Source organism: Melanotaenia boesemani, chromosome 13 (assembly GCF_017639745.1).
Source record: "Melanotaenia boesemani isolate fMelBoe1 chromosome 13, fMelBoe1.pri, whole genome shotgun sequence".
Classification (NCBI taxonomy): domain Eukaryota; kingdom Metazoa; phylum Chordata; class Actinopteri; order Atheriniformes; family Melanotaeniidae; genus Melanotaenia; species Melanotaenia boesemani.
The window spans coordinates 4100720-4127697 of record NC_055694.1 but is presented as its reverse complement, the minus strand read 5'-3'; the positions used below and the strand labels follow the sequence as shown (position 1 = coordinate 4127697).

Here is a 26978-nt window from a genome sequence, read left to right as displayed (position 1 = left end):
TCACACGATGGAAGTGTTTCATATTCTCTGAGGACTTAAAATGCTGGCGACCGAGGCCAGGGATTTGTTCTCTGGGCTGTGTCACTAGTTGAAAAACTTTAGTGCAGATAACAGAGCCGTCTTTGAAAATCGAGTTTGTTCCTCAGCGATTTGAACCAGTGATCCGGAGCATGACTGATCTCACTGATGCCTCGCGGCTGCAAACTGGCTGCAGATCTGCTGCCTGGAAACTTTCTTTCACTTAATTTCAGTGTCCGGCTGTTGTGACTGGTTTGGGTGTGTCTTAGTTGCACAACAGAACAATGCATGTGTGTGTGTCAGAGGGTATTTAGATGGTAGAAGTAACTATTAAACAGAATTGTTTGCACACAGACTTTATAGTGTTATCAGTGTGAACAAAAGACTAAGATGAGACATAGTTTGACTCTGGGTGTGTGTGAGGAGAACACAGGCTCTTCAGTGTATGGGTGGTGTTGAAGGTCAACAGAGCAGAATAGGAGGATGGTACAGTCTGTGGAGATGCAACAAAGACACTGCTGTCACAGCCTGCCACTGCTTATAGCCAAGGCAAGTTTATTTGTATAGCACATTTATATACAAGACAATTCAAAGTGCTTCACATAAAACATAAAGGGGTCAGAGATGGTGCAAAGAAAACATTAAAAAATAGTTAAAAAGCATCAACAAATAGAAAAAATCATAATAAAATCCCAAATTAAATGAAAATTATTAAAGCAAGATTGTTCAAAGTTACTGTGCAGATTTAATGCATTAGCACATGACAAAAGAAACATTTATTTTAACATCGAAACCTTATACACCCAATCTCTCTCTCACACACACACACACACACATGGGCGTGCACGTCTACAGAAACCATGTTAAATCTCTCAGACCTTAGTTTTTTTCCATTCAATAACATATCTCTGGTGTATCCCCCGCTGTTTTTGTGATACTTTCTCGTGGCTCCTCGTTCCACATTGTTTCTGAAACTTCCCTATTTATTTTTATTTATTTATTTATTTACTTTTTGTCTATTTTGTCTATTTCCCTTTTTTATATATTTATACCATCATCATTATTAGTTATTATTTCTAGCATATTTCTTATATGCATACATATATATGTATGTGTGTGTGTATATATATATATAAATATATTCAAGATCTTTAATTGCGAGTACTTGCATGAGTTTCCTGAGTTAATTCGTATTTAATTGCAGATTTTTTACAGTTTTAAATGTACCATAACAGGATATTTATCATGTTTTTAATTGTCCTGTAAGCTGTTATGTATCTGCAGTTATAGAATAAGGCACTTTAGCTATTTGTTATATTTTTTTACCCAAGGTTGACTGACTTTAAACACACACACGCACAAACACACACACACACGACTCCTTTACACAAACTCATCCCACCTCTGACAGGAGTAACTATCCTGCAGGGCTCTGGCACCTTTTCCAACTTCTTTAGAGTATCAGCTGTTAGAAGGTTGCTGGATTATCAGGACGTCTCTGATGGAAGCGGTCCATCACACACCGTCTTGAGTTTACTGTTCGGAGATCATTATCATACTTCCTCCCATTATGTGCAGAGATTCGATCATAAGCAGACATGTTCAGGTGTGGGGACCATGAGTTGTCCTGAATGTGAAATCCAGATAATAGCCATGTCCCTGCAGGTTTGTGGGATCTGTTTCCTGTCTAACCCCTGATGAACACATTCGTTTATCAAACTAGTGAAGCTCAGTTATTTTTGGCACCCTGAGATCTGAAAGAAATGCTTGTTTACTTGTTTTGTAATCCCATCATATGACTTTTACTCACACACTACTTTTAGAATGTCTTAGAAATGTTTATCTGAGTTATAAAATGTTTTTTAAATGTTACTAAACCCCCGAGACCATTAAAACCTTCTGATTCTAGGAAATTCTTCTTTTTTTCCCCGTCTTTCTAGAGGAAAATGAACTTTCCAAGTATTTAAAGGCTGATTTGTGAAGTATTTGACCTTTAATTGGGCTCCAGTTGATTAACGCAGTTGACGATTTTATTTTTATTTGTTTATTTAATTTGGAAAATACAAGTTAATAAACATCAGTGGAAAAAAGCTGATTTTAACATGTTAGAATATAGAAAAGAATGCTAATTAAACATAAAGTTAAGACCATAAAGTGCAGATAAAACATACAACAGAAGGAATGTATATCTGCAAGATGTGGTTCCTCCATACTCACCAGATTGAGCCTATATGTGATGCAGATCTGCAAACATGTCCCTGGTATGTGCTTATGGATCCGGCTGCGCATGAATATTTAACCTCTGACCTTATTACAGCCGAATCCAGTTTGTGAGACTGAGTGTGGCAGCAGTCATGTTGGTTTTTAGCTTACAGGGGGCTAAATTAATCAGGTTAGCAAGCTAACACAAAGTAGCTAAACTTAGCTTTCTAGCACACCTCTGCCAAACCAACATCCTGATGAGTCAAGACCACTGTTTTAACAAAAAGTACTGCAGTGTATCCTTCCCCCTTCACAGCGCTCTGTCCAGAGCCGTCTGTCCTGCAATGCCACTCTTATTTTAAGTTTTTTTTATCTTAGTAGCAAAAAACAAAACAAAACAAAACACACATTCTAACACATAAATAAATTTATCAATATAAAAAAAAACAACAAATAATAATAAAAAAAATAATAAGCCTTGGCCAGTGTGGCATCCATCCCAACCATCCATCCATCCATTATCTGCCACTTATCTGGAGTCGGGTCGCGGGGGCAGCTGCCTCAGTAGGGAAACCCAGACTTCCCTCTCGACCACTTTCACCAGCTCATCCAGAGGGATCCCAAGGCATTTCCAGGCCAGCCGAGAGATGTAGTACATTGAACGTGTCCTGGGTCCCCGGGGCCTCTTTCCGGTGGGATGTGCCCAGAACACCTCACCATGGAGGCGTCCAGGAGGCATCCTAACCAGATGCCTGAGCCACCTCATCTGGCTCCTCTCCATGCAAAGGAGCAGCAACTCCACCCAGGTCACCGAGCTTCTCTCCCGGCCACCCTGCTGAGAAAACTCATTTGGGCCGCTTGTATTTGCAATGTTGTTCTTTCGGTCACTACCCACAGCTCGTGACCATAGGTGAGGGTAGGAACGTAGATCGACCGGTAAATTGAGAGCTTTGCCTTTCGGCTCAGCTCCTTCTTCACCACGACAGACTGATGCAGCGTCCGCATCACTGCAGACACAACTAACCAGCCTCTAATGGCCCGAATGGTTGAGCCAACTTTATTTTATTTTATTCTATTTTATTTATCGTTATTACAATTATTATTATTGTTATTATTATCATTAGAAATATCCTGCTTCTTCCTGCTCTTTTCTTCCTAATTTATTATTAGTATATACCAACATAATGTATTCTTTTTAACCATACATCTACCTTCTCCTTTTTGTTTTTGTTTGTTTGTTGACTCTTTTTCTGTCTTTTTTCTCCTCCTCACAATTTCTAATAGAGGCTAATAAAGGTCTTATTCTTATATGTTTGTCCCTTGTCCCATGTCCTGTCTTTTTGCAGTTTGCCATCACATAAAAAATAAAAGCCAGATGTAATTATTGACTTAATCCAGTTATGCAGTAAAAAAGAGACATACCTGTGACTGGTACAGGTGTTCCACCTAAACTAACAGCTGCCATAGCCAGACCTGAAGAGGAGACAGACTCGCCTAAGCCCCGCCCCTCTACACCAGAACACTGAGCAAGTTGAAAATGACAGAAAACTGTCAGCGTAAACAAAAAAACACTGTTAGCATAAACACTTTAAGCTCAGTTTAAACTGTATATTAAAATTGTATATTATAAATCAAGTTTTTTTAATATCGATTTTAATCTTTCAGTCTAATTTTTTTTAGTATCAACAGAAATTTCATGAGTCAATACCAGTTCAATACCAGTTTCTATTTTAAGTTTGTTTTATTTTTTCAGATCCAATCTTATTTTCGGCATCAAAATGAACCTTTAGTGTTCAAACCTCACAGTGGATATTCTCTGGAGATACTTTGGTTTAAAAGGCCAAACAACTATTTACTGAAAATAATTCCCAGATAAAGTTGTCAACACCAGCAATCTGCTGCACAACCTTAGCTACAAACATGCTTTGGAGAACCAAGGATGTCTGGAACTAAGACCAGACCCTCTAGTTCCCCTCTAGACATGTTGCTGGAGGTACTGACCATGACAAGAAAGGGAAGCGGTGGATGGAGACAGCCAACACAGACAGTATCAGTATCTTCCAGACAACCCTCGTCCATCCTTTCTCCCTCTGACTCACCTCCTGCTGTCCACCTCCTCCTTTCTGCTCCTCCTCCCCCTCAATCTGTATTTCCTCTGCATTTTAAAAGGATGAGGCACCACTGATGGAGTTTTACCTGAAGAGCCAGTCATTATTAAAAGAAAACAAACAAATGAACTTAGAGGCTGCTTGAGAAGAAAAGGACATATTAAATAGTGATTATAGTTAAAGTTTGTGGAGACATATAAATGATGGAACTATTAAGGAGATCAGGGGGTTAAAAGATGAGGAGATCTTCCTTTTCTCTGAAAACAAAACTGATGACAGACATCAATCGTGGACCAGTTCATTACCATCATCCTCGTACTCTTATATGGATAAAGCTTTTAGCCGGTACTTTGCATGTACTCCTCTCCTTTAATCTCTTCCTAACTTCTGTGGTGATCTTTTGATTTGGATTGTTCTGTGTTTTATTACATAAATTTAAAATTAATGTTGTAAAAACTCACCATATTGAAAAGAAATGGCAGAAATTGGACATATGACCTGATGAACACATGCATAATGAGTCATTATGTTCGGTTGAGTCAGTGTGGGCGATGTCCAGATGGTCTGCTGTGGGCTCTGTGCAGGTGTCAACAGGCAGACATATTGAAGGAGGCAGGACACCTCAAAGACATTAGAGGACACGCTGCAGAGGACACATCTGTATTCTTTCTGTCCCTGTCTTTATCTTCTTTCCATATTTACAAAGTGCTTATTTAATTTTTGTAGATGTTTATGGAATTATGTATTTTGTCCTTATTTCTTCTTTACATTACTTTTTTCCCTTAGATTTTAATTCTTTTCATGGTTAGTTGCAGGAAACTGTTTATCAGTTAATATGAAATCATGAAACACCTACTGCCAGCTGCCACTTCCAGTACATCTACTGTTGTTGTTTTTACTGAACACCTGCACAAATACACTTATGGTCCACTTTATCAGGTCCACCTTCTAGTACCAGGTCGGACCCCCCTTTTCCTCCAGAACTGCCTTAATTCTTGATGTGATAGATTCAACAAGGTGGTGGAAACCTTCCTCAGAGGTTTTCTCCATGTTGACATGACAGCATCACACAGTTGCTGCAGGTTTGTCGGCTGCATCCATGATGAGAATCTCCCGTTCCACCACATCCCAAAGCTGCTCTACTGGACTGAGATCTGGTGGCTGTGGAGGCCGTTGGAGTCCAATGAACTCATCGTCATGTTCTAGAAAGCAGGTGGAGATGATCTGAGCTTTGTGACATGGTGCATTATCCTGCTGGAAGTAGCATCAGAAGATGCTCCACTGTGGTCATAAAGGGATGGACATGGTCAGCAACAATACTCAGGTAGACTGTGTTGGTTAAACCAGGCCACGTTGGTACTAAGGGGCCCAAAGTGGGTCAAGAAAATATCCCCCCACCATTACACCAGCAGCAGCCTGAAGCATTGATTCAAGGCAGGATGGATCCATGTTTTCATGATGTTTCCACCCGATTCTGAGCCTAGCATCTGAATGTGGAGCTGAAATGGAGACTCATCAGACCAGCAACGTTTCTCCATCTTCTATTGTCCAGTGTTGCTGAGTGTGTGTGAATTGTAGCCTCAGTTTCCTGTTCTTAGCTGACAGGAGGCACCAGGTGTGGTCTTCTGCTGCTGTAGTCCATCTGCTTCAAGGTTTGACGTGTTGTGTGTTCAAAGAGGCTGTTCTGCAGACCTTGGTTGGAAGCAGTGCTGATTAGACTTCCTGTTGTCTTTCTATTATCTCCAACCAGTCTGCCCATTCTCCTCTGACCTCTGACATCAAGACATTCTGGTCCAGACAACTGCTATTAACTAGATATTTTCTCTTTTTTTAGACCTTTTTCTGTAAGTCACTTAAATCCTCTTTCTTCCTCATTCTGATGCTCAGTTTGAACTTCAGCAGGTTGTTTTCACCATGTCTACAAGACATAATGTACTGATTTGCTGCTGTGTGATTGGCTGATTAGATATTTTTGTTAACGAGCAGTTGAACAGGTGTAGCTGATGAAGTGGACGGTGAATGTATATTTGGTTTATTATAATAAACAAACAAAAAAAGCATCAACCTGTGATCGGTTAAGGTTAGCATTAGCAAGAAGAATAGATGAAAAGCATTTTTAGATGGGACATCAGTGTGTGAGAGTGCCTGTGAAGGTCAGGTTTGGCTTGATGGAGCATTACCATGACGATGCCAGGAAACAACACAAAACGGCATACGGCGCATGGCAGGGTGTGGCAGGCCGCCCTTGAGAGCTGGCAAAAGCTTGTACGGCGTCCTAGCAAGATAATCCATTGTAATCCCACATGAGGGAGTCGCTAGCTCACCAACATACCCACCATTCTTCCTTCTGTCCTTCCTTCTTTCTCTCTTCCTTGTTCGCTTTCCATCTCTTGGGATTCTGGGATGGGGTGGGAATGGGGGTGGGGGTGAAGGAATTAGCATCTGTTACCACTCTCGTTCAGGTTAGCTCCTCTGAGGAGGGAGGGGGGAGAAAAGCCTCTAGCTGCTGTTGCATAGTGAAGCCTCAAATGAAAAACGACAAGGGACAACCCATTAGAGCTCCCTCTCTTTCCCTCTCTCCATCCCTCTGCACATCCCTCTATCTATCCCCCTGCGCTCATCTTCTCCTTTGTATGTTGGTCTACCCTCTAACCCTCTAATCTACACACTCCTCTGCTACATTCCCTCATTTTCACTCTGTGAATCAGTTTCCCTTCCTTTTTTGTTGGTTTTCTTTCCCTCTTTTCTTCCTCTTCCTCTCTGTCTTCATTTTTTCTCTTTTCCTTTTCCATTTCTTCGATTTTCATCCTCTCCCCTGCAGCCCACTCTGCTCTTTTTCTTTTACTTCTTTCTCCCTTTTCTCTCCCCACTGAATTCCCTCTTCTTTCTTCTTTCTGTTTTTTTCCCTCCACACTCTAAGTCTGTTAATGACACTAGAATAAATCCACAGCTCCCACTAGCTGACAGATAATTGTGGAAATGAGGAAAAAAAAAAAAATTAGTTTGTTGTGTGTTTATTTATGGATCTCCTGCCGGCTCAGTCCTGAATTAATTCCTCCGCTTCTCTCTAAGGTGCACTTTTTCCCCCTTCAATGGGATATAGAGGGGCCATTTGGTGGAAAGTGGTTTGGGCTAATGGAAGGACCTGGGATTAGGTCTTAAGATCATGAAAATAACTTTTTCCTCACTAACTCTACTCTTGAATTAACATTATTATTTATTATTAGGGAGCACAATCCTTAGAAGGCAAGTGATATAGGACATTGTTGAATGTTTTGATGGTAATAGTGTTAGTCATTAACAATTTATCAGTGCTGCATTTAACACCACGGATCATAATATTCTGTTTCAGAGGCTTGTACATGTTATTTGGATTAAATGGAACCACATTAACCTGGTTTAAGTCATTGTTATCTGTTAGATCCCAGTTTGTTCACGTAAAGAATGACTCTCATGCAGTTGAGTAAGTCATGGAGTTCCTCAGGGTTATGTATTTGGCCCCATACTTTTCACATTATATGCTTTCATATGGCAATATTATTAGACAGTATGGCGTAAATTTTCATTGCTACGCAGATGATGCTCTTCTATACGCATATGACAGCCACTTTGCGTGTTATGCAATCTTGCGGTACCGCCATAACTACAGTGGCAAATTCTGATGACCTTGTACTGCCTGCCGATTTGGATAGCGGCATGGATAGATGAAGTAGGGTTTGACCAGGACTAATCAGTTTGGTTCTACAAGGGCCGCAGTCCTGCAGGGTTTTGATGTTTCCCTGCTCCAACACACCTGACTCAAATTAATGAGTCATTGTGCAGAACTTCATAGGTTGTTAGATCCAGTTAATTTGACTAAGGTCAATTAAAGCAGGTAAACAGTGAAACCTGTAGGACTGCGGGCCCTTGTGGGGCCGAACTGAGTTCCCTGTCTTGGACAGCAGCCCACAGTGCTCTTACCACCACAGCCCCTTGTCTCTTAGTCTGTTAACATTAACTAGTGCAACAAACGTTACCCTTTGCACCACATTAAACTTGACGGCAACATGGATATGAAGAATTTAAAATTTACTGTGTTGTTGATTTCAGCCAGTGTGAAAGTCCTTTTAACCCCTTGATACCTGTGTGGCAAATTTGTGACACACCATTTCTGTTCTTTGTATATTTGTTTTATTTTATTATTTCTTTATTCACTCTTATTTATGTGTTTTTTATTTTTTGTCATTATTTATTCATTACAATTAATTTATTTGATTTTTAATTCTGGTTTATTTTTGTCTTTTTCTCTGTTTTTCCCCCTTTTTTTCTTTATTTCTTGTTCTGTCTCTTTCTCTCTTTCTTTTCCTGTCTTCCTCTGATAATGTCTTCTTAAGTTTTGCTGAATCAGTTAGTATGCATTCAAATGGCCGGTGTGTTCATATCCATTTGCTTGTGTGTGATGTGATGCATAAAGTAAAACTCAGCTACGAGGTTACGTGGTGTCTCGGAAGAAAAAGTTGTATATTTCAGTTTTACAGCCTCTGAACGCTGCTGGGCAGCAATGGTTCCAGAAATGAACATAACAGATGTCACTGTGCCATTAAATGAGTCCAGAACGCCAAGTTTTAAGGTCAGAAAATTATGTAATGCATCTTTACATGATTAAAGACCTAAAAACATGGATGACAGTGAGTGTGTTGCCTTGTGTACGCTGGTCCAGACAACTGCTGCTCCCCGGATATTTTGTCTTCTTCAGACCATTCTCTGGAAACCCTAGACATGGTTATGTGTGAAAATTCCCAGTAGATCAGCAATTTCTGAAATACTCAGCATATACGTATATATTCTGTTACAGATATACATCTATATATGTCCATATATCTATATCTATTGTGTCATAAACTCCCTGAGTAGGTGGAAATGAACTCTGGCTCTTTGTCCTCTCAGCCTCTCTGTTTGTTCTTCTTCATATCAGCAACTCTTTTGTGAAACAATTCTTCATTTTCTACAGTTCTCCGTAATTTTTTTTTTCTTTACCTTTGTCTTTCTTTATGTGAGCATTTTCAACTCTCCAATAGTCAAACTCTCCGACGTTGCCATGGTTACCTCATCTACCTTGCAGCCAAAGTAAAGAATTGCACTTAAATAAATATAAAAGAGAAATTAACAAATAGTAACAGAGTCAGTGGAAGCCATAAGAGTTCATACAGCAGTTTTATATTTGTTTCATCTTTATTATCGTAAATGTCAAGAAGTTGCCCTTTCTTGTTTCCGCTACAACACAAGATTTGATGTGTGTGTGTGTGTGTGTGTGTGTGTGTGCTCATACAGTTCATGTGAATAGACAGATTTATATGATTCTGTGTCTGTCACGCAGTCTGCATCACATGACCTTGCCCTTTGCTCTGTGTGTGTATTGTAGTGTACGTAAGTGGTGTGTATGTCAGAAAGTCACATGGTTGCATGGTGGAGGACACAGTAATAACCCTTTGGGAACAGCTTGACCTGACCTTCATCAGGCAGCAGCAGCTCTACTTTGTACTGAGCTTGTGTCCTGGATGAACTTTAGGTTTAAATGGCGGATTATGTTTTTCAGCTTGTGGAAAAAAACTTTTCTGTGGAACTAGAAAAACTTTAATGCTGTTCTTTTGGTTTTCACTATGAGTGTTTGACTAAGATATCTTTCTATGTGGCAGAGGTCAGCTTTTCATTAAAGATAAAAAGAAAAGATTATCCAAAGGTGTGTGTAGTTCTCAAAGAGCCCAATAACATCATTTCTTGAGTTTTTAAAAACTGTTTAGAAGCGAAAAAGAGTGAATCAAAGATTAAAAGATACTTTCTGACCCTGAATTCTGGACTTATTATACCAAAAGCCCCATTTCCACAATGGGATCTGGCTCAGGAGGAGATGGTTTGGTGTTGCTTTTCCACAGCCAGCCATACCCTTATCTGGTAGGTGGTATATCAGCCGGTTAACAATAACTACATAGTAGTGTGTCACCATAGCAACACGAGACATTCCTTTTATTATAATGAAGAAGAACGCGACACAGAAACCACAGATGAGAATAATGGACATCCAGCAGGTTGTGTTCTTGTCATGTAGTTTAACCCTCAGGGGTTGAGGGTATAACTACCCATTTTAATTTTGTTTTAACCTTCATATTTTAGCATTTCAAACAGTTTACCTGTCATGTTTGGTTTAATTCTTTTCATCACAAACTCAAATGTGTGGTTTTATAGTTTATTTTTTATTTTGACAAACTTCATTAACACATTAGACCTAAAAATCACACAAAAACTTAAAATCTCATAAGAAAAAGTTCGATTTTATTAGTATGAAACTACACAAAACGTGTTTAACGAACCATTTTTATTACTTAGAACACAAATATAAGTATAGTTGATTTTGAAAACGAACAAAGTTCTAAACATCTTTTTCCAAAAAACAGGGGGAGTATGTATATATATATATATATATATATATATATATATATATACATATATATATATATATACATATATCACAAAATGAATCACTCAGTCATCGTATCCGACATTCTGGTCCAAACTTCTTACCAATTAGTGGCAGCAAATCTGAAATTTGAAATTTAATCTGTGCAGCTATTTTACATCTATGTTTTACATCAACTATTTTACATCCAAAAACAACAGTCACCAAAACATTAAACAACACAACATGCTGAAGTATACCTGTTATTAAAAACACCCACGCTCATTTGTGTGTGTGTTTGTGTATTTCCAGGTCAGCTGATGCAGCGTTTTTCCTCCTCTTCCTCCCAGTAGGCCGTCACTTTAACGTGATTGACTGTCAAAGTCTTGGTTCACCTGTCCTGCATGTCTCTGCAGAGAATGATGTGTGTGTTTGTGTGTGTGAGTTTCCTTGATGTGAGACGACACTTGCCCTCTTAAACAACCTCGGGCCTCCGGTGCCCCCTGGGACACGGCTCAACACTAAACACTGTCATGCATCATAGTCGCTGCACGGCTGCCCAGAGACTACAAGGAGGAGGGTGGGGTCATCAGTGGAGGATGGGAAAAGAAACATGGAGGGCAAAAGCATGCAGTTTGTGGGCAGAGGAACTGGACTGAATTATTCTTTATTAATCCCGGCAGCCCTGTGCGACTGCGTTGGAATATGGAAAATGGATAGATGGATAATCCCGAGAGAAGAAATTACTTTTGCAGACAATGACGTGAGAAAGAAAGAAACAAGAGGTGGACTTAAACCTCAATCTGACCTCATTTATTGCTGAGTCATTTAAAAAAAAAAAAACTAAGGCTTCATATTACTGATGTGCATGTAAACATTAGCATGTGAAGCTTAAAATTTCTTCATGTAAGCAACATGATCCGTGTTTATTACACCATTTGACCAAGTGAGTTCAGTTTGCATCACATATCGGTCGAACTTAGTTATTTTTTCTGTACAGCAGAGCAAATTTAAAACTGATGATCCATGGCTGCTGATGCCCAGACATAAACTGACCATCATACCAGTCCTAGCTACTCGCAGGGTGGCGCTATACAATCTGCATGTGCTGCAAGGAGCATCAGTTCTCGATCTGCATCTTAGGTCTAAGAAAGGAAGCAATGGACTGCTGGATGTTCACAGAAATGTGAAAGACAAGGTCCTCTTCCTGTTTGAAGGTGTAAATAAAGGAAAAAAAGCAGAAATCTCCTCACTGTGTAGTGATGATCGGATGGAGAGATGGAGGGATGTGGAGGCAGTGATGGTGGTCTTTTTGCTGAGGGGGATTTGTGTCAGGGCGGCAGGAATTAGGTTGGCCCCCTCTCTCTCTGTCTCTCTCCACGCATTATTACACCTTAAATACTCATAAATACTCTGCCATGCTTTTCTATCTCCAGGTCTCTTGGTTTTCCTCTCATTTACTCCCTCTCTTTTCCCCATCACCCTTCCCCATGTTTCAGATGTGACTGCGATGGTGAAGAATATGAAACGAGATACAGGACTGTGTTCCAGCATGTTTTTATATTCTATCCCAAACAAACATGAGAAACTGGGATATGGATATTTCCTGAACAGAATGGTCTCCCACTGCCTGTCCCTTTGCCTCAGTATCTTACCCCTCCCCCTCCTATCTCATTCCTCCCTCATCCTCTCCTCCTTCTACCTCCATCCCCCTTCCAGCCATGACCCCCTCCTTCTCTCGCCTGCTCCTCTTCCCACTCTCCTCCTGACCTCTTTTCTTCTGCTCCTCTACCTCTCTCCACCCCTTCGACCCTTCTTCCTGTCTTCATGTTCACACATCTCTGCATCACTTTCTTCTGCCGTTTCTCCTCCCATGAGGATGAAGCTGAGATGGAGGTGTGCGATTGTTGCCAAATCATGATGAAACTTCCAGAACACTGAGGTGGAAAACGGAGGAATATGCACGGTTGCCAATCAAAATCCCTCAGTTGTCTCTTTTACTTCTTTCTTTCCTATCAAGCAAACTGTCAAAAAAATGTGGAAATGTTCAGAAAATTGTTCCTTAATGTGGATTTATGAAGATTTTGGAGATCCCACCATCTACAGTTGATATTATCATCAAAAGACTCAGAGAATCAGGAGGAATCTCTGTGCACATGGGACAAGGCTGAAGGTCAAAAGTGGTTACCAGTTTGTATAATGACCTAATAGTTCAAAGTGCTGTTTGGTGAGCTTGGCCCCAACAATGAAACAATATGTTATACAGCAAATATGATGCCATGCATTAACTCTCTTTCTTCTTTAAGCGGTATATACCGTCTAATCAAGCAAAAGCAGTTTTAAAAGATTTTGATGTTTGTACACAGGTTCTTTACATGTCAATCAAACTTGAATTGAGGATTCACAGTAACACCAAACAAATGTAAATTCATCTTCCTGATCCGTCTCTGTGTCATTAATTTTACTCCAGAAGACACTGTGTTCTTGTAATTCAAACCCTTCCTTTGAAGCCACTGGGACACACCTGACATGTTTTTTGACAGCATTTCTGAGGGTTTTGCAGATATATATACAATAGTGTCATCTGCATACATTTAGGTATTTCACAGCTGTCAGGTAGACACAATATTAATATTAATAAAGTATGTGAACTAAAAAGAAGCCCAGAACAGAAGCTTGTGGAATTCCCATTTGACAAGTCTGGAGAGTTGACAGGGTAAAATTACATCACGTTGCTCAGTTAAAAACTAAGAGGTTGTTTCATCTGAAAAATGATGTGCTTTGAACCTATTTATGCCTTTTCTATTTTATTCACTGTCTACATTTAACTATCCTCTTCCTTTGTTTGCTTTTGTTGGAAATAATGAGACAAAGTAATTCAGTGTATGATTTACTGTGGCCCTAATAATTATTTGGATGTATAAAAGAAAAGAAAAAAAGTGAGGTATTTTGCATTCAACATGACAACTTGTGGAGGTTTTTTTGTGTGATATAGTTTGAGATCTGGGCAGAGCATCGGTTTCATTTATGAGCCCTCAGAACGAAGAGACATCTGCTTCACTGCACATCCATAGGTAATGCTCAAGACACTAAAAGATGTTTTCTTCTGTTTCTAAAAGACTGAAGAGATGATTATTTCTTCTTACTTATGTTGTTTATCTTCCAAGAATTTAAACTGAAATGATGTTTCTTGAGAAATAATCACATCTTGGAGCAAATGTAAGGAATACAAAGCAGAGGTTTAAAAAGGAAATAATGAAGCATTGTTTCAGCCTTGGGCATGTGCTCTAATGTAACAGAGCTGGAGCATGATCAGAACTATAACAGAAGTTTGTGGTTGTAATGTTTAATGATAATAATGATGATAATATAAAGGATGATGGCAGGATTTGTTGTAGTGGTCCAGATGAAGTGGGAGGACAGAGATTTGGATCATTATGGTGGTGATGAAGAAGCTGGTGTGTTGAGGTGGGGGAGGGGTCTCTGTCATAATGCAGGGTTTTGACTGTGAAATTGTCTAGTCAGGTGGCAGACATGATGGGGTTAATCAAATAAACAGACGCTGCTCTCTCTGACATACACCACTCAGCTCCAAACATTGCCCTCCACTGTCTCTCTGTAATCAGACCTACTGCAGCTCCAAACCTCAGACTTTCAGATTAATTTAATAACTAAAAGACAGGTTTTAGAAGAGTAACTGTTCTCCAAAAGAGCTTCAGTAATAATAATAATAGTTTCTTTCTTGCAGTTGAATACTGGATTTACACTGTAGCTGTTGTGTAATGTGAAATATGTTCTAACAAGGTGTACCTAATAAATTGAGCAGTGAGTGTTTATTACAAGTCACCACAACATTTGACCATATCGCATATCAGCTATAAAATCTGGATTTATGATTATGCGATGTCTGTTAGTCAGAGTAAGGAAAGAAGACACTTCACCTTGCTAGTACCAGGTTGGACCCCCTTTTTCCTCCAGAACTGCCTCAGTTCTTGGTGTGATAGATTCAACAAGGTGTTGGAAACCTTCCTCAGAGGTTTTCTCCATATTGACATGGCAGCATCACACAGTTGCTGCAGGTTTGTCGGCTGCATCCGTGATGAGAATCTCCCGTTCCACCACATGAAGCACATAGACACCAACTGCTGTCCAGACAACTGCTTCTCACTGGATTTTTTTTTTTCTCTTTTTTTAGACTCTTTTTCAGAGATGGTTGTGTGTGAAAATCCCAGGTCAGCAGTTTCTGAAATACTCAGAACTACAACCATGCCACGTTCAAAGTCACTTAAATCCCCTTTCTTCCTCGTTCTGATGCTCCATTTGACCTCTAGCAAGGTGTGTTGACCATGTCTACATGCTGCCATGTGATTGGCTGATTAGATATTTGTGTTACTGAGCAGTTAAAGAGGTGGACCTGAGAAAGTGGATGATGAGTGTATGCACTGCAAAGTACTCTACGGAAATGTCGGACTCCTCCACTTTAAGAACCAGGATGAAGAAAAGCAATTTTCCACGAGATGTTATTATTTTTATTAATTAAATTTGACCTCGCCCTTTTCTTCGTTTCAGATGATTCATCATCAGAGAGTGGCAGTGGTAACGGCCTTCCTGCCCTGACCCCTCCCTCCTCGGCTGTAACGGACAGTGCCATCGTCAGGGAAACGGAGGTTGTCAACGGCAATGGTGGCTCGGCCCCGCTCGACTTCAGCAGGCCTACTTCTTCTTCTTCATCATCTGAGGACCAGCAGCCGGTAAACCTGAGTGACCCCGCACCTCAGCGCCTACCCCTGTCCACCTCGCACCTGCCCATCACCGTCTCCGCGGCAGCTGCAGCGCTGCTTGGCGCTCTGCATCCAAACGCGCCTGAGGAGCTCCGCCGGAAGTACCCGCTGGCCTCCAAACCTCCCCTGGCTCCACACCCGGCCCTGCCGCTACCACAGATTCCTCACACACACAACCCACTTATTCCAAACACACACTCCCAGTCACACACCACAGAACTTCGATTGGACCGAGATGGCAGGGACTACGGGAACAAGGTGAGGCGACACACTTTACCCTGTTCCTATCAAATTTCAGACTATCATCCTCCATTTTCTAAAGCTCATCCCACACTCAATTTCTTCTCACAGACTGGATTTTAACTTTCCTACAAGTCACTGGAATCCAGGTGGAAACCAATACAGACATGAAATGAAATTGAAAAAATCTTTTCTGAAGGGATATTATAACTCAGAAGCCTGAATAAATAATATCATTATAGATATGTAAATATAACGAATAAATTATAGATATAAAAATTATATAACAGCTGATGTCTATGTTAGATTCCAAAAGTTAGAACCAGTAAGAATTTCCACTAGCCACGTTTATTTCAGAGAAAATTATCCAGTTCATAAGTACAACTGAATGCATTTAATTGAACATGTTTTGTTTTATTGATTTTATTGATAATTTTTTAAGCAAGTGCTGAACAATAACAGCAACATTCTTTCAACGTTCTCTTTTCCAGCCTTGTTCTTCTCACCATCCAACCCGCCATGTTTTTCTTCTTCCTCCTAAATGTTTAAATTTCTCTCTGTCACTGAATTTTTTAAAGATTATTATAAAAAATATGAGTTTAGAAAAGAGCTAATTGGTATTGCAAACACGTTTTCTTCGTTCTGAGCCGACACTTCTTGAAATATTCACCTCCTTTTAAATTTTCCCTATGTTAACTCACACCCCCAGAGTCAAGTGGTCTTAATTATATTTAATAGAAATGCACAAATCAGTAGAATCTGGTCAAGTCTTTATATTTAACCCATTCAGACCCACATTATTGACTCTACACTCATGTTTAAGCTTGATTTGATGCTCTCGGTTGCTGGGCATCAAATCAATGAATTTAAGGACAGTCATGAATTTGAAAACACAAAAATCTTTCAACTTTATATATTTGTGTGTTTAGTCTCCACAGTACAGCTCAGGTGGCAGCTACGATGGCATGAAGATGGACCTGAGTGCAGAGGACCTAACCATGGGGCGTCACGGGAACCAGGTTGCTGCCGACGACGATGATGACGATCACGACGACCACGATGACAACGACAAGATCAACGATACAGAGGGTGTTGATCCAGAAAGATTAAAGGCCTTCAATGTAAGTCAGGAGATAATGTGTTTACTCTGAATGATGTCCCCTCAGGAGGCCATAAATGTGTCTTCTCGCATTGATGAAGGAAAAATGTTGAAGACTGTCGGCATTACTGATCACAGGCATGATGTTCAGCAGTCACCTGACTTTACAGCTCTGCAGAGCTTTCCAGCCTCTTCACCGTGTCGGTTTTACAGCATATTTTCTTTCTGCTTCTGTGCTCCTCTATTAGTGCTGTTTCCAGTCACTACAGGCCAGATCTTCAGTGAACAAGCTGTGATAAATACTCTTTATATTCACTGCCCAGCACCAAATGCCAGACAAATGAAAACACACAGTGACTCTTTCATCTGCTTTGACGTTTATTTGATTTCAGACAGGATCAGGATGTTTTGTCTTGTTACGAAACATAAAAATATCAGAGAGGACCACCGTGGGGACTGGAATAACCTCACAGTTCCAGTTCATCTCTGAGTCCTGTCACCAGCAGAATTACTCTGACAACTCTGCAGATGTGGGGTGTTTCAGTAATGAAATCAACACATACTGAGTGGTCGACTGCTTTGTAGCTTGATGTGGAAAGATGATTCTTGTTCTGAGTATGAACAAGAAGGAGATACATGTGAATTTTAAGAGAACATGGAGGACTACAGATACCTGAGTTTTCACCTGGACAGCAAACCAGTTTGGACATGCAATCCTGAGGCTGTGGACAGGTCAGGACTACCCTCTTCTTCCTCAGCCATGCTCCTAAAGAACAGTGGCGGTCCTGGCTGGTGTTAGACCCTGGACGAATATTTCACATTTCAGTATCACAATATACAGCTTTCCACATATCAATGCATGTAGGATAGTAATTTGAGTATCGTAGACCAACTCATAACAGTAAAAATTCCCTTTTTTCTGTGCACATGATGTAATATTAATGAGAGCCTCCTGTACAGATGGCGGCATTAGATACATGCAGTATAGAAGATCTGTGCACACACACTAGCAAGCAGCAATGCTAACATGTAGCATAGCAACATGATGGGGAGAAATACAGCTAAAAGACCCCACCAAGCACTGGCATCCAAACCAAACACAGTTCAAACCCCAGACAATTATATGGGAATGTAAGAGAAACAATGAGAACATCTTTGTCCACTTTAGAGCTTCTAATTTCTCCACACAAGCAGGGTGTCGTATGAAGCAGAGACTCTGCTGGTTACAAGCTGTCTGTCTCATCACTGTGGGACAGAAACTCTGGAGCTAGCAGCCAGAATCAGAAATTATGTCTTACTTTTGCTGTTTTGTGGTGAAAAGTTTGATTCCAGCTCTAAAAACTCTGCTAATGTGTTCTCCTATGACTGAAATTTGAAATGAATCATGAATGTCCTGCTGGTTTCCATGGAGATGAAGGAGGTTTTATAGTGAAGGAGTCACTCTTCCTGTCATAGACTATCTGGGGCTTTTCTTCTGTCTGGATCCTCATGGTGTTTCTAAGTTGGATGTGGGGCTATCCCTGGATCCTCCTGACTGGCCATTGATAGAGGTGTCCATCATCAACATCAGCTGACGGCTTCCTGAGATATTTACCTGTGTAACACCTCCATTAAAACACTGGAAAACTGCTCAGGTTCACTTTTTGCCTTCTACTGTAGCACATTTCCTCCTCAGACATGACTTTACTCATCCCTAGATGAACTGGGCTGCTATCCTCTGGTTCTCACTGAAAGTAATGTGGTTTTATTTTAAGAGGAGATAACATTTACATTTTCTACTGTGTTCCAGGAGAATTTACTCTGACACAGTAACACACATCTTGATTCTGACACTTCTGTAGTAATCTCACATCTCAGCTTTCTGTAGAGACTAAGATATTATAAATACAGCCCTTGTAGTTGTGAAGAAATACTTAATTTAGTTTGAGTATGTTATTTTAGCCAAAACAGGCCCCGGGAAGAAGATTTTAACCAAATACCTGGACTGATATTTCAAATAGTTCTTAGTTCAGCAAGACTAAAAAACCGGTTACAATCATCCTGTAATGAACGGCTAATAATCACTAATTCACTTCAGGCTCCTTCATTTCATACATGATATTCTTCTAAGCTGAGCACCTGATGGATTCTTTGACCTTTTATTGTCCATCTGTGTTTTTTTGTCACTGGACTGGAGAATCAACACATTACCTTTCACTCACCACCATCAACCCAGGGTCTAGACAGCGTTACATAAAACAGTTGTGAATCTGTCCCCCATCTGGATGCAGGTCCGCCTGAGGGATCCCAGACCACAGAATCCAGCTTAGACTTGCTGAAATTCCATCTCATTGATTAAATGCTTTAATGCGATTCTGACTGTAGACAGAGAAAATGTACATTTCAGTCTTTCTCTGAGGAACTTTTTTTTTAAAAACTCTTTAATAATTTTCTGACATTTGGAGACAGACTGGAGATCCTCTGAACATCTTTTCTCTGTAAAAGCCACGACCTTCCATGGATGCTGCTGCTTGTATCCCAGCTTTCATGCTGCAGGCATTGAAAGTACAAATTGGCATATATAAATAGAGGAAATTAAGTTAATGGTACCAACCAGACAACAGCTTGGCTTCATGTTGTGTGTAATCAAATAGACCAAGGAAATATAAAAAAAACGTCTATAAAAACGTTTTCTAACTAGTTGGTTTAAAAACTTTAAAATCTCCAGCATTTTTTCGCAGGAGGTCTGAACAGATCTGTGCACTGAGAGCAGTATATACACATTCATTTACACTTGAAATTACACATATTTGTACAAACTGTTATTCTCTTTGGCAGATGTTTGTGCGATTGTTTGTGGATGAGAACTTGGATCGGATGGTACCGATTTCCAAACAGCCCAAGGAGAAGATCCAGGCCATCATTGAGTCCTGCAGCAGACAATTCCCAGAATTCCAGGAACGTGCCCGCAAGCGCATCCGCACCTACCTCAAATCCTGCCGACGCATGAAGAAGAACGGCATGGAGGTAATCCAGCTTTACTGGTGTCCCGCTTGTTGCTGCTGATGTCTGACTGATCAGTCATCATGAAGATTTTTTTATTATACTTTATATTTTTGATATATTTGATTATTTTTTATGCTGTTCTTTGCTTCATGGCATGAAATAACAAAATATTTATCATATTTTGTTGAGAAATTTCATTTAGTCATGGACCAGCAGTCCAGTTTCAATTTCAATTCAGTTGAGCTTTATTCATAAATGGTTAAATGGTAAAATGGTAAATGCGCACCAACTCACAACAAAGTCTTTTCAAGACAGTTTTACAAACACAGTCCAATGAAAACGTCGTATGATTCACATTAGGGCTGTTTATAAGTACTGAGTTCATATGAACCAGTTCATAAAAATAATGATCTAACTGACTAAGGAAGATCTGGAAGGAACCAATCTTCTCTTTGATTCAATCCTCCATCCTGAGCTGCACAGTGGAGAGGAAAACCTCCATCGGAACCAGGAAGGAAAACCTCCATCAGAACCAGAACCAGGAAGGAAAACCTCCATCAGAACCAGAACCAGGAAGGAAAACCTCCATCAGAACCAGGAAGGACGGCAATCTGTCTGGATCAGTTGGGAGTTGAGAGGACAGGAAAGAGGGGTCAACAAGCACCATAAGTCCTAAACTGCTCACAAAAAAAAAGAGAAATACAAATGAATGGCAGCAACTATGTCAGATATTTCTACATAGAGAGTAAAGAGAGCTGAGAGGAGCCCAGTGCATCATGGGATGTCCCCCAGCAGCCTCGGCCAATAGCAGCAGGACTGAAGGGGTGGAAGAGAATTACCAAGCCAGACCTACTTTAAGATTTATCAGGAAATGAAGTTAGAAGATGATCTAAAAGGTAGAGAGGGGGTCTGATACCTGAAGCCAACCTGGTTCCACAGAGAGGGGTCTGATACCTGAAGGTTCTGCTTCCAGAAGCCAAACTGGTTCCACAGAGAGGGGTCTGATACCTGAAGGTTCTGCTTCCAGAAGCCAACCTGGTTCCACAGAGAGGGGTCTGATACATGAAGGTTCTGCTTCCAGAAGCCAACCTGGTTCCACAGAGAGGGGTCTGATACATGAAGGTTCTGCTTCCTGAAGCCCACCTGGTTCCACAGAGAGGGGTCTGGTACCTGAAGGTTCTGCTTCCTGAAGCCAAACTGGTTCCACAGAGAGGGGTCTGGTACCTGAAGGTTCTGCTTCCTGAAGCCAACCTGGTTCCACAGAGAGGGGTCTGATACCTGAAGGTTCTGCTTCCTGAAGCCCACCTGGTTCCACAGAGAGGGGTCTGGTACCTGAAGGTTCTGCTTCCTGAAGCCAAACTGGTTCCACAGAGAGGGGTCTGGTACCTGAAGGTTCTGCTTCCTGAAGCCAACCTGGTTCCACAGAGAGGGGTCTGGTACCTGAAGGTTCTGCTTCCTGAAGCCAAACTGGTTCCACAGAGAGGGGTCTGGTACCTGAAGGTTCTGCTTCCTGAAGCCAACCTGGTTCCACAGAGAGGGGTCTGATACCTGAAGGTTCTGCTTCCCATTCTACTTTTGGAACCTCTAGAAACCACCAGTAAGCCTGCTGTATGAGAGTGAAGTGCTTTTATGGGAAAATCTGGAATTGTGAGATATTTAAGATCCAATGGAATTAACAACATCTCTCCTGATTCCCATCAGAACCCTTGTTGCAGTAATTTGGATCACCTGGAGACTTTTCAGAGCAAAACCTGAAATCCAGAAGAATCTGGTTAGCGAATGGTTCTCCCCTCAATTTTCCAGTTATAAAACATTTGCCTCTTGATATTCTGATTCCAAAGCAGTACAGGTGACTGCGTCAAACAGTCTTCTGTAAAAATACTCCTCTATAAATGGGCTGTCGCTATAGAAACGTGCTCAAGTCGACTTCTCAAGTCAAGTTTCTTTGTCAATTGTCAATTCGCCATATGTAAAGTACATACAAAGAGAATCATCATAATTAGAATAATAATCCCCTAATCTGAGTACTGAAAAAGACAATTTGGCTGCATTTCTTCATAGACTCATCCCATCAGCTCTGTTAAAAAAACATTCCCAGCGATCCAATTCACTTTGCGCTGGTTGCTGCCCTTCCTTATTCTTAAGGGGAAAACTGCTTGTACCAGTTTAATTAATTTTAAATTCAGCTAGGTTTCATCAAATAAATTCAATAAATAAACTACAGGAGTTTTCTGGGAACATATTGTGTGACCATTTAACATGACTAGGAAGTTTCATCTCTTCTCCACTGAACATGCACCTGGCATGGAAAAGACTCTGCTGCCCCCCTGTGGTCACATCTAGTACTACACTGTGGCCAAGCAAAGATTCAAGACTAGATTACATTGTAGATTCAACTGTCTTGTCACAGGTACAAGACAACAACATGGAGGTTGTATCTAACCGTAAATGCATAAGTGCTAATTGATATATAGATATTTGTGTAGGAGTTGTAAGTCCAAGATGAGCTCTTTGGTTTTCTTTGTCTTTAGCAGCAGGTTTTTAACATTACACACACAGCCAGGTGGTCCACTTCTGTCATGTGGGCCAACTTATTATTGTCTCTGATGAAGCCAGTCACTGTGGTGTCACACACAAACTTGATAATGGTATCAACCCACGTCCAGGTCTGCAGTCTGAAGAGGGAGAATCACAGCTTGCCTGTACTGGATTAGGGTTGCGACACCTTATTGTTAACATTATTATTAGTATTAAATAAACAACATTCAATAAAATATAATATATAATAAAAATGTTTAAAAGTGCTGCTGTATTTAGTGCCTAAAATGAATTCCCCATTTTGCATTTATTCATGAAAAAAGTCACGTTTTCAAACAATATTACACAGTGGCAGACTGATGCATACTCCCTGTGTTCAGACCCGTCCAACTCCACCTCACCTCACCTCAGCCATGGCTGAAAACATCCTGGCCGCTGCGTGTGAGAGCGAATCACGCAACGCTGCAAAGAGGATGCGCCTTGAAGCCTACCACGTAAGTGTGTGTGTGTGAGTGTGTGTGTGTGTGTGTGTGTGTGGCCTAATTCTGTGCAGGACTGAGGTAGATTGTTGGATAATGTTGATGTTTTATATGTGACTGAGTACAGATCACTGTCATGCTAAAACCAGAGTGAAATATTTGAGAGACCTGTAAAACGTTTTTGTAAATCATGCTGAACCATCATTCCCCTTATTACGTCCGCCAAGGCGGAGTTTATGTTTTTGGTGGTGATGGTTTGTCTGTCTGTCTGTTAGCTACATAACTTAAAAAGTTTATGGACGAATGTCCTATGACATAATTTGTATTTAGTATCTGTGCAAACAATGAAGTTGGAGTCTTTAATCAGAAGGATTATAACTGGACTTAACAAATAAATGTCCCTGTCAACATGTCCACTTGTCAGGATGAGCAGGTCTCTCTGGACAAGTCGTCCAGTGGTGGAGGCGGTCTGAGGGAGCCGACGTCCCTCGTTCATTCTGCCTACTCCCTGGCCACATCAGCCTTCTCCTCCCAGGACACCCAGCTCTACATCAATGGTGCCGGCCTCAGCTACGGTTACCGTGGATACCCGGGGCTGGGTGCTGCCATTCAACACCCCGTTTCCCTGACGACCGGAGGTACTACTCAGAGCAATGGTGAGGATAAAAGAAGCAGAGGGCAAAAGGAGGAGGAGCTTCATGGCGCTAGACATGATGTGCTGTGAAGGATGCAGTCAGTTTGCAGAGAGGAATGAAGGAAACATAGGCGTGAACGAGGAGAAGGTGGCGAAGGAGTTAAAACACACTTATAGTGATTTCAGTATTAAATATATGAAAATTTACATAACTTTTAACGTTTGTCTTGTCTCATTGCTGAACAGGACACAGCAGCTGTTATCTGTGTTCAGTCATCCATTTATTCTAGATGGTGTTGATCAGAAGGTTTTCATCACAGTGGATATAAAAATTTCACACTCCTGTTAAAATTCCAGGTTTTAATGTTAAATTATGGGAGCACAATGAATAATTCCAACCTTTTCTCACTTTTAATGTGATCTATAACCCGAACAATTACATTTAAAAACAATCAAATCTGTACAAGTTTTGGAAAGGCCCAGTCCGAGCCTGGAATATCAATCCAAACGTCTGATAGGTTTGGGCAGCATTTGAAAGGAAGAGTTTGCAAATGTTGCCAGTTTAGGTCGAGAATATTCTTACTATTTAACCTCACGTTCAAGCAGTCAACCAGCCCCATCATGAGTGTGTTGTTCTCATACTTGCTTGTGTATTACAGTCATTACCAGAGGATTCCACTAGGGGGAGCATTGGTGCTGGATAGAGTTGCTGATTTTGTAGGATATAAATATCCTGTAGATATAAACAAATAAACATGGTCTAAAATGTTTCTTTCTTCTTTGTTTTCACCAACCCATCACTGGATCTGTTGTCCTTTCCTTTGTCCATCCCTGTCTCCCTTCATCATTCCTCCTCTATCTTTAGGCCCTACAGACCTCAGCATGAAATCTCTCTCCTCCAACAATATCAGTAACTCCTCCTCTTGCACCACCAACAACCTGGGGGGACGGGGCAGTGGAAACGGTGGAGGAGGCGGGGCTTCGACCCAGCTCAGCCAACCGGAGATCACGGCCGTGCGTCAGCTGATCGCTGGCTACCGGGAGTCAGCTGCCTTCCTGCTTCGCTCCGCTGATGAGCTGGAAAACCTCATTCTGCAGCAGAACTGATTAGAAATGTGTAGGAGAAAACACACTCTCTCTCTCACACACACACACAGGCTTACCATCATGTTTGTGTGGTTTCTGCCTCCCCCCATCTCGGCTTATCAAGGCTCAACACCAGATCTCCTTTTTGTTTTTTTCTCTTCCCTCCTTCAGTCAGGGTTTGTTTCTCCACTCGAACTGTGGCCACTTGGACTTTCTTTGGAGAATAAAGTTGTAAACTGTGACAGACGGGGGAGGCGATGAATCCCCCCCACCCTGCCATGTTCAGAACAATACCACAAAACCTCAATCCACCGATTCTGCCTGAGGAAAAAACTTTATCTTTTGTTTTAAATGGAGCAGAGCATCGGACTCTGGAAGAAGTTCATCTTCTCCTCTCTGGAATCACCTCAAAATCAGCGCTGAGGATGGAGGACGAAGGAGAAGCAGAAGCAGAGGGAAGATTGTTGATTCTGCTGCTGTCGCTTCAGAGAAGACTTTGCCCACTTCTTGGTTAAAAAGTGAGGTTTTTTTTTGTTGTTGTTTTTCTTGTAAAGCTCGGGGAATTTGGATCGACGGATGCCCCCAGCCGGCGTTGTCTTATGATCATTACAAATTAAAATAATAATATATGGTGACTCCTTGACGCTGTTCAAGAAATGACGCTTTTGATTTAATTTTTTTTTTTTCTTGTTTGTTTTTTATTTTGCGAATCCAATGAGCAGTTTTTTATGTTTAAGACTTTTTTTTTCCTTGTTTTTTTCTGACTGAAAGAAAAGTGGCTTGATGTGTCTTTAAAGATAGCACTAACTACGAATTCTGAAGGAAATGAATATAATTGGAAAAAAATTTTGTGCTCGCTTGTATATAAGCTCTCTGTGTCCTATAGCACTTTCCTTTAAACCCCCTCACCCCCCTCACCCCTTTCACCCAGGGAGCAACTCGCTACTTATGCAGACAAGACGCCATCTTTACCAGGAATTACCTCAAATAAGACCTGCCAATTTAATTTTCCTTTCCGTTGTCTCACCTGCGCTCTACATTCCCACCAGAAAAAGGTCTTCTAGGCGTCTGGACTTGGGAAAGGTGATGTGAAGTGGGTGGGGCGGATCCAACAACGTCAGAAACAATGATGCATTTGGAGGACTGAGCTTGAAACTCTTTCTCTGGTTTGTGTGGGGTTGTTTGTGTGCTGCTGTATATAAACCAGTTCATGTTGAAAACTTGAAGAATCAGAGCTGAAGGTGGCAGGAGTGCATTTCACTTGGAGATTGCTTTCTCCTTAAAGTGGGGGTGAGCATGTATGTGTACATGAAATTGTTTTTCCAACAGAATGGCGACAAAAATCTGTCTGCACTGACCAACTTATGGGGACTTCCTGTGGACGTGGGGACGGTAATTTTGTCCATTGATCTTTTATTACAAAAAAAGGTTAAGACTTGTTTGTGTGTGTTTGTGTGTGTGTGTGTGTGTGTGTGTGTGTGTGTGTGTGTGTGTGTGTGTGTGTGTGTTTAAGGGGGATGGGAAGGGACATCTGGCAGGTCAAATGAGGCAGTTTTACCTCTTATTTTCTTCTCTTTACAAATGTTGATGTACCTCAGCATCATTCTGTTCAAATATCCTCCCCTCCCCCTCTCACTCTTCTTCTTTACATTGGACCTACTCTGCACACTTCTTCTTTGTGGACCTAAACATCCTCCTCTGAGTCCTCCTATCCTGGGTCCAGCCCAGGTTTCAGAGGATGAGGAGGACAGCTCTTTCTGTCTGTGTTTGTATGCTTAACTCTGAGATGGCCATTGCTATTGTTGAAAGTGTTACGCTTATTATTATTACTATGGTTATTATAATGAACTTTCATGTTGCTGCTGCTACCGAAAAACCGGACCTTCTGCCATAGACCTCTAACCTCAACGAAGCCGGGTGTTAGCTAGCCGTAGTGCCCTGTGGGAATCCGACCAACCAACCAGCTTCCTGCAACCACAACTGAACAAACTCAACGATGACTGGATATTTACCAGGAGAAGCCAGTGCAAACTCTTCCTCCTTTTTTCCTCCGCCCCACACTGGTTGGTTGGTTCTTTATTTTGCTTCATAGGGCTCAGTTTATGTTGTGTTTGTGACTTTCTAACTGTGAAGCTGTATTTTTCCCCATCTCATTTCTTTTTATCCAATTTCTCCCATATGTTTTTTTTTTTATCCTGCGGAGGATGTAAGGAGGGATGCATTGTGTTGTGTTAAACCTTCACCACAAAAATCAAGCCAACAAATACAAACTTCAACCTCTAAAGGAGGCACAGTAGTCTGGTGGGGAACTTGGATCGATGGTGGGCTGGGCCGACATTTCCAGATGAACTGAGTCCTAAATTGGGTCAGGTTCT

At 41.0% G+C, this 26978-nt stretch overlaps 1 protein-coding gene across 2 annotated transcripts in view; it reads left to right on the top strand.

Annotated features, from left to right (window-relative positions):
* Positions 1-26078, top strand: part of LOC121651244 (nucleolar protein 4-like) — a 128334-nt gene extending 102256 nt beyond the window's left edge. For both annotated transcript variants that reach the window (XM_042003265.1, XM_042003264.1), the window contains exons 7-12: positions 15331-15800; positions 16712-16903; positions 19699-19887; positions 22785-22898; positions 23308-23539; positions 24383-26078. In XM_042003265.1, the coding sequence (XP_041859199.1) occupies positions 15331-15800; positions 16712-16903; positions 19699-19887; positions 22785-22898; positions 23308-23539; positions 24383-24624 (1439 nt within the window). In that variant the 3' untranslated portion in view covers positions 24625-26078. The remainder of the gene's footprint in view (positions 1-15330; positions 15801-16711; positions 16904-19698; positions 19888-22784; positions 22899-23307; positions 23540-24382) is intronic.
* The last annotated feature ends 900 nt before the right edge of the window (positions 26079-26978 follow it).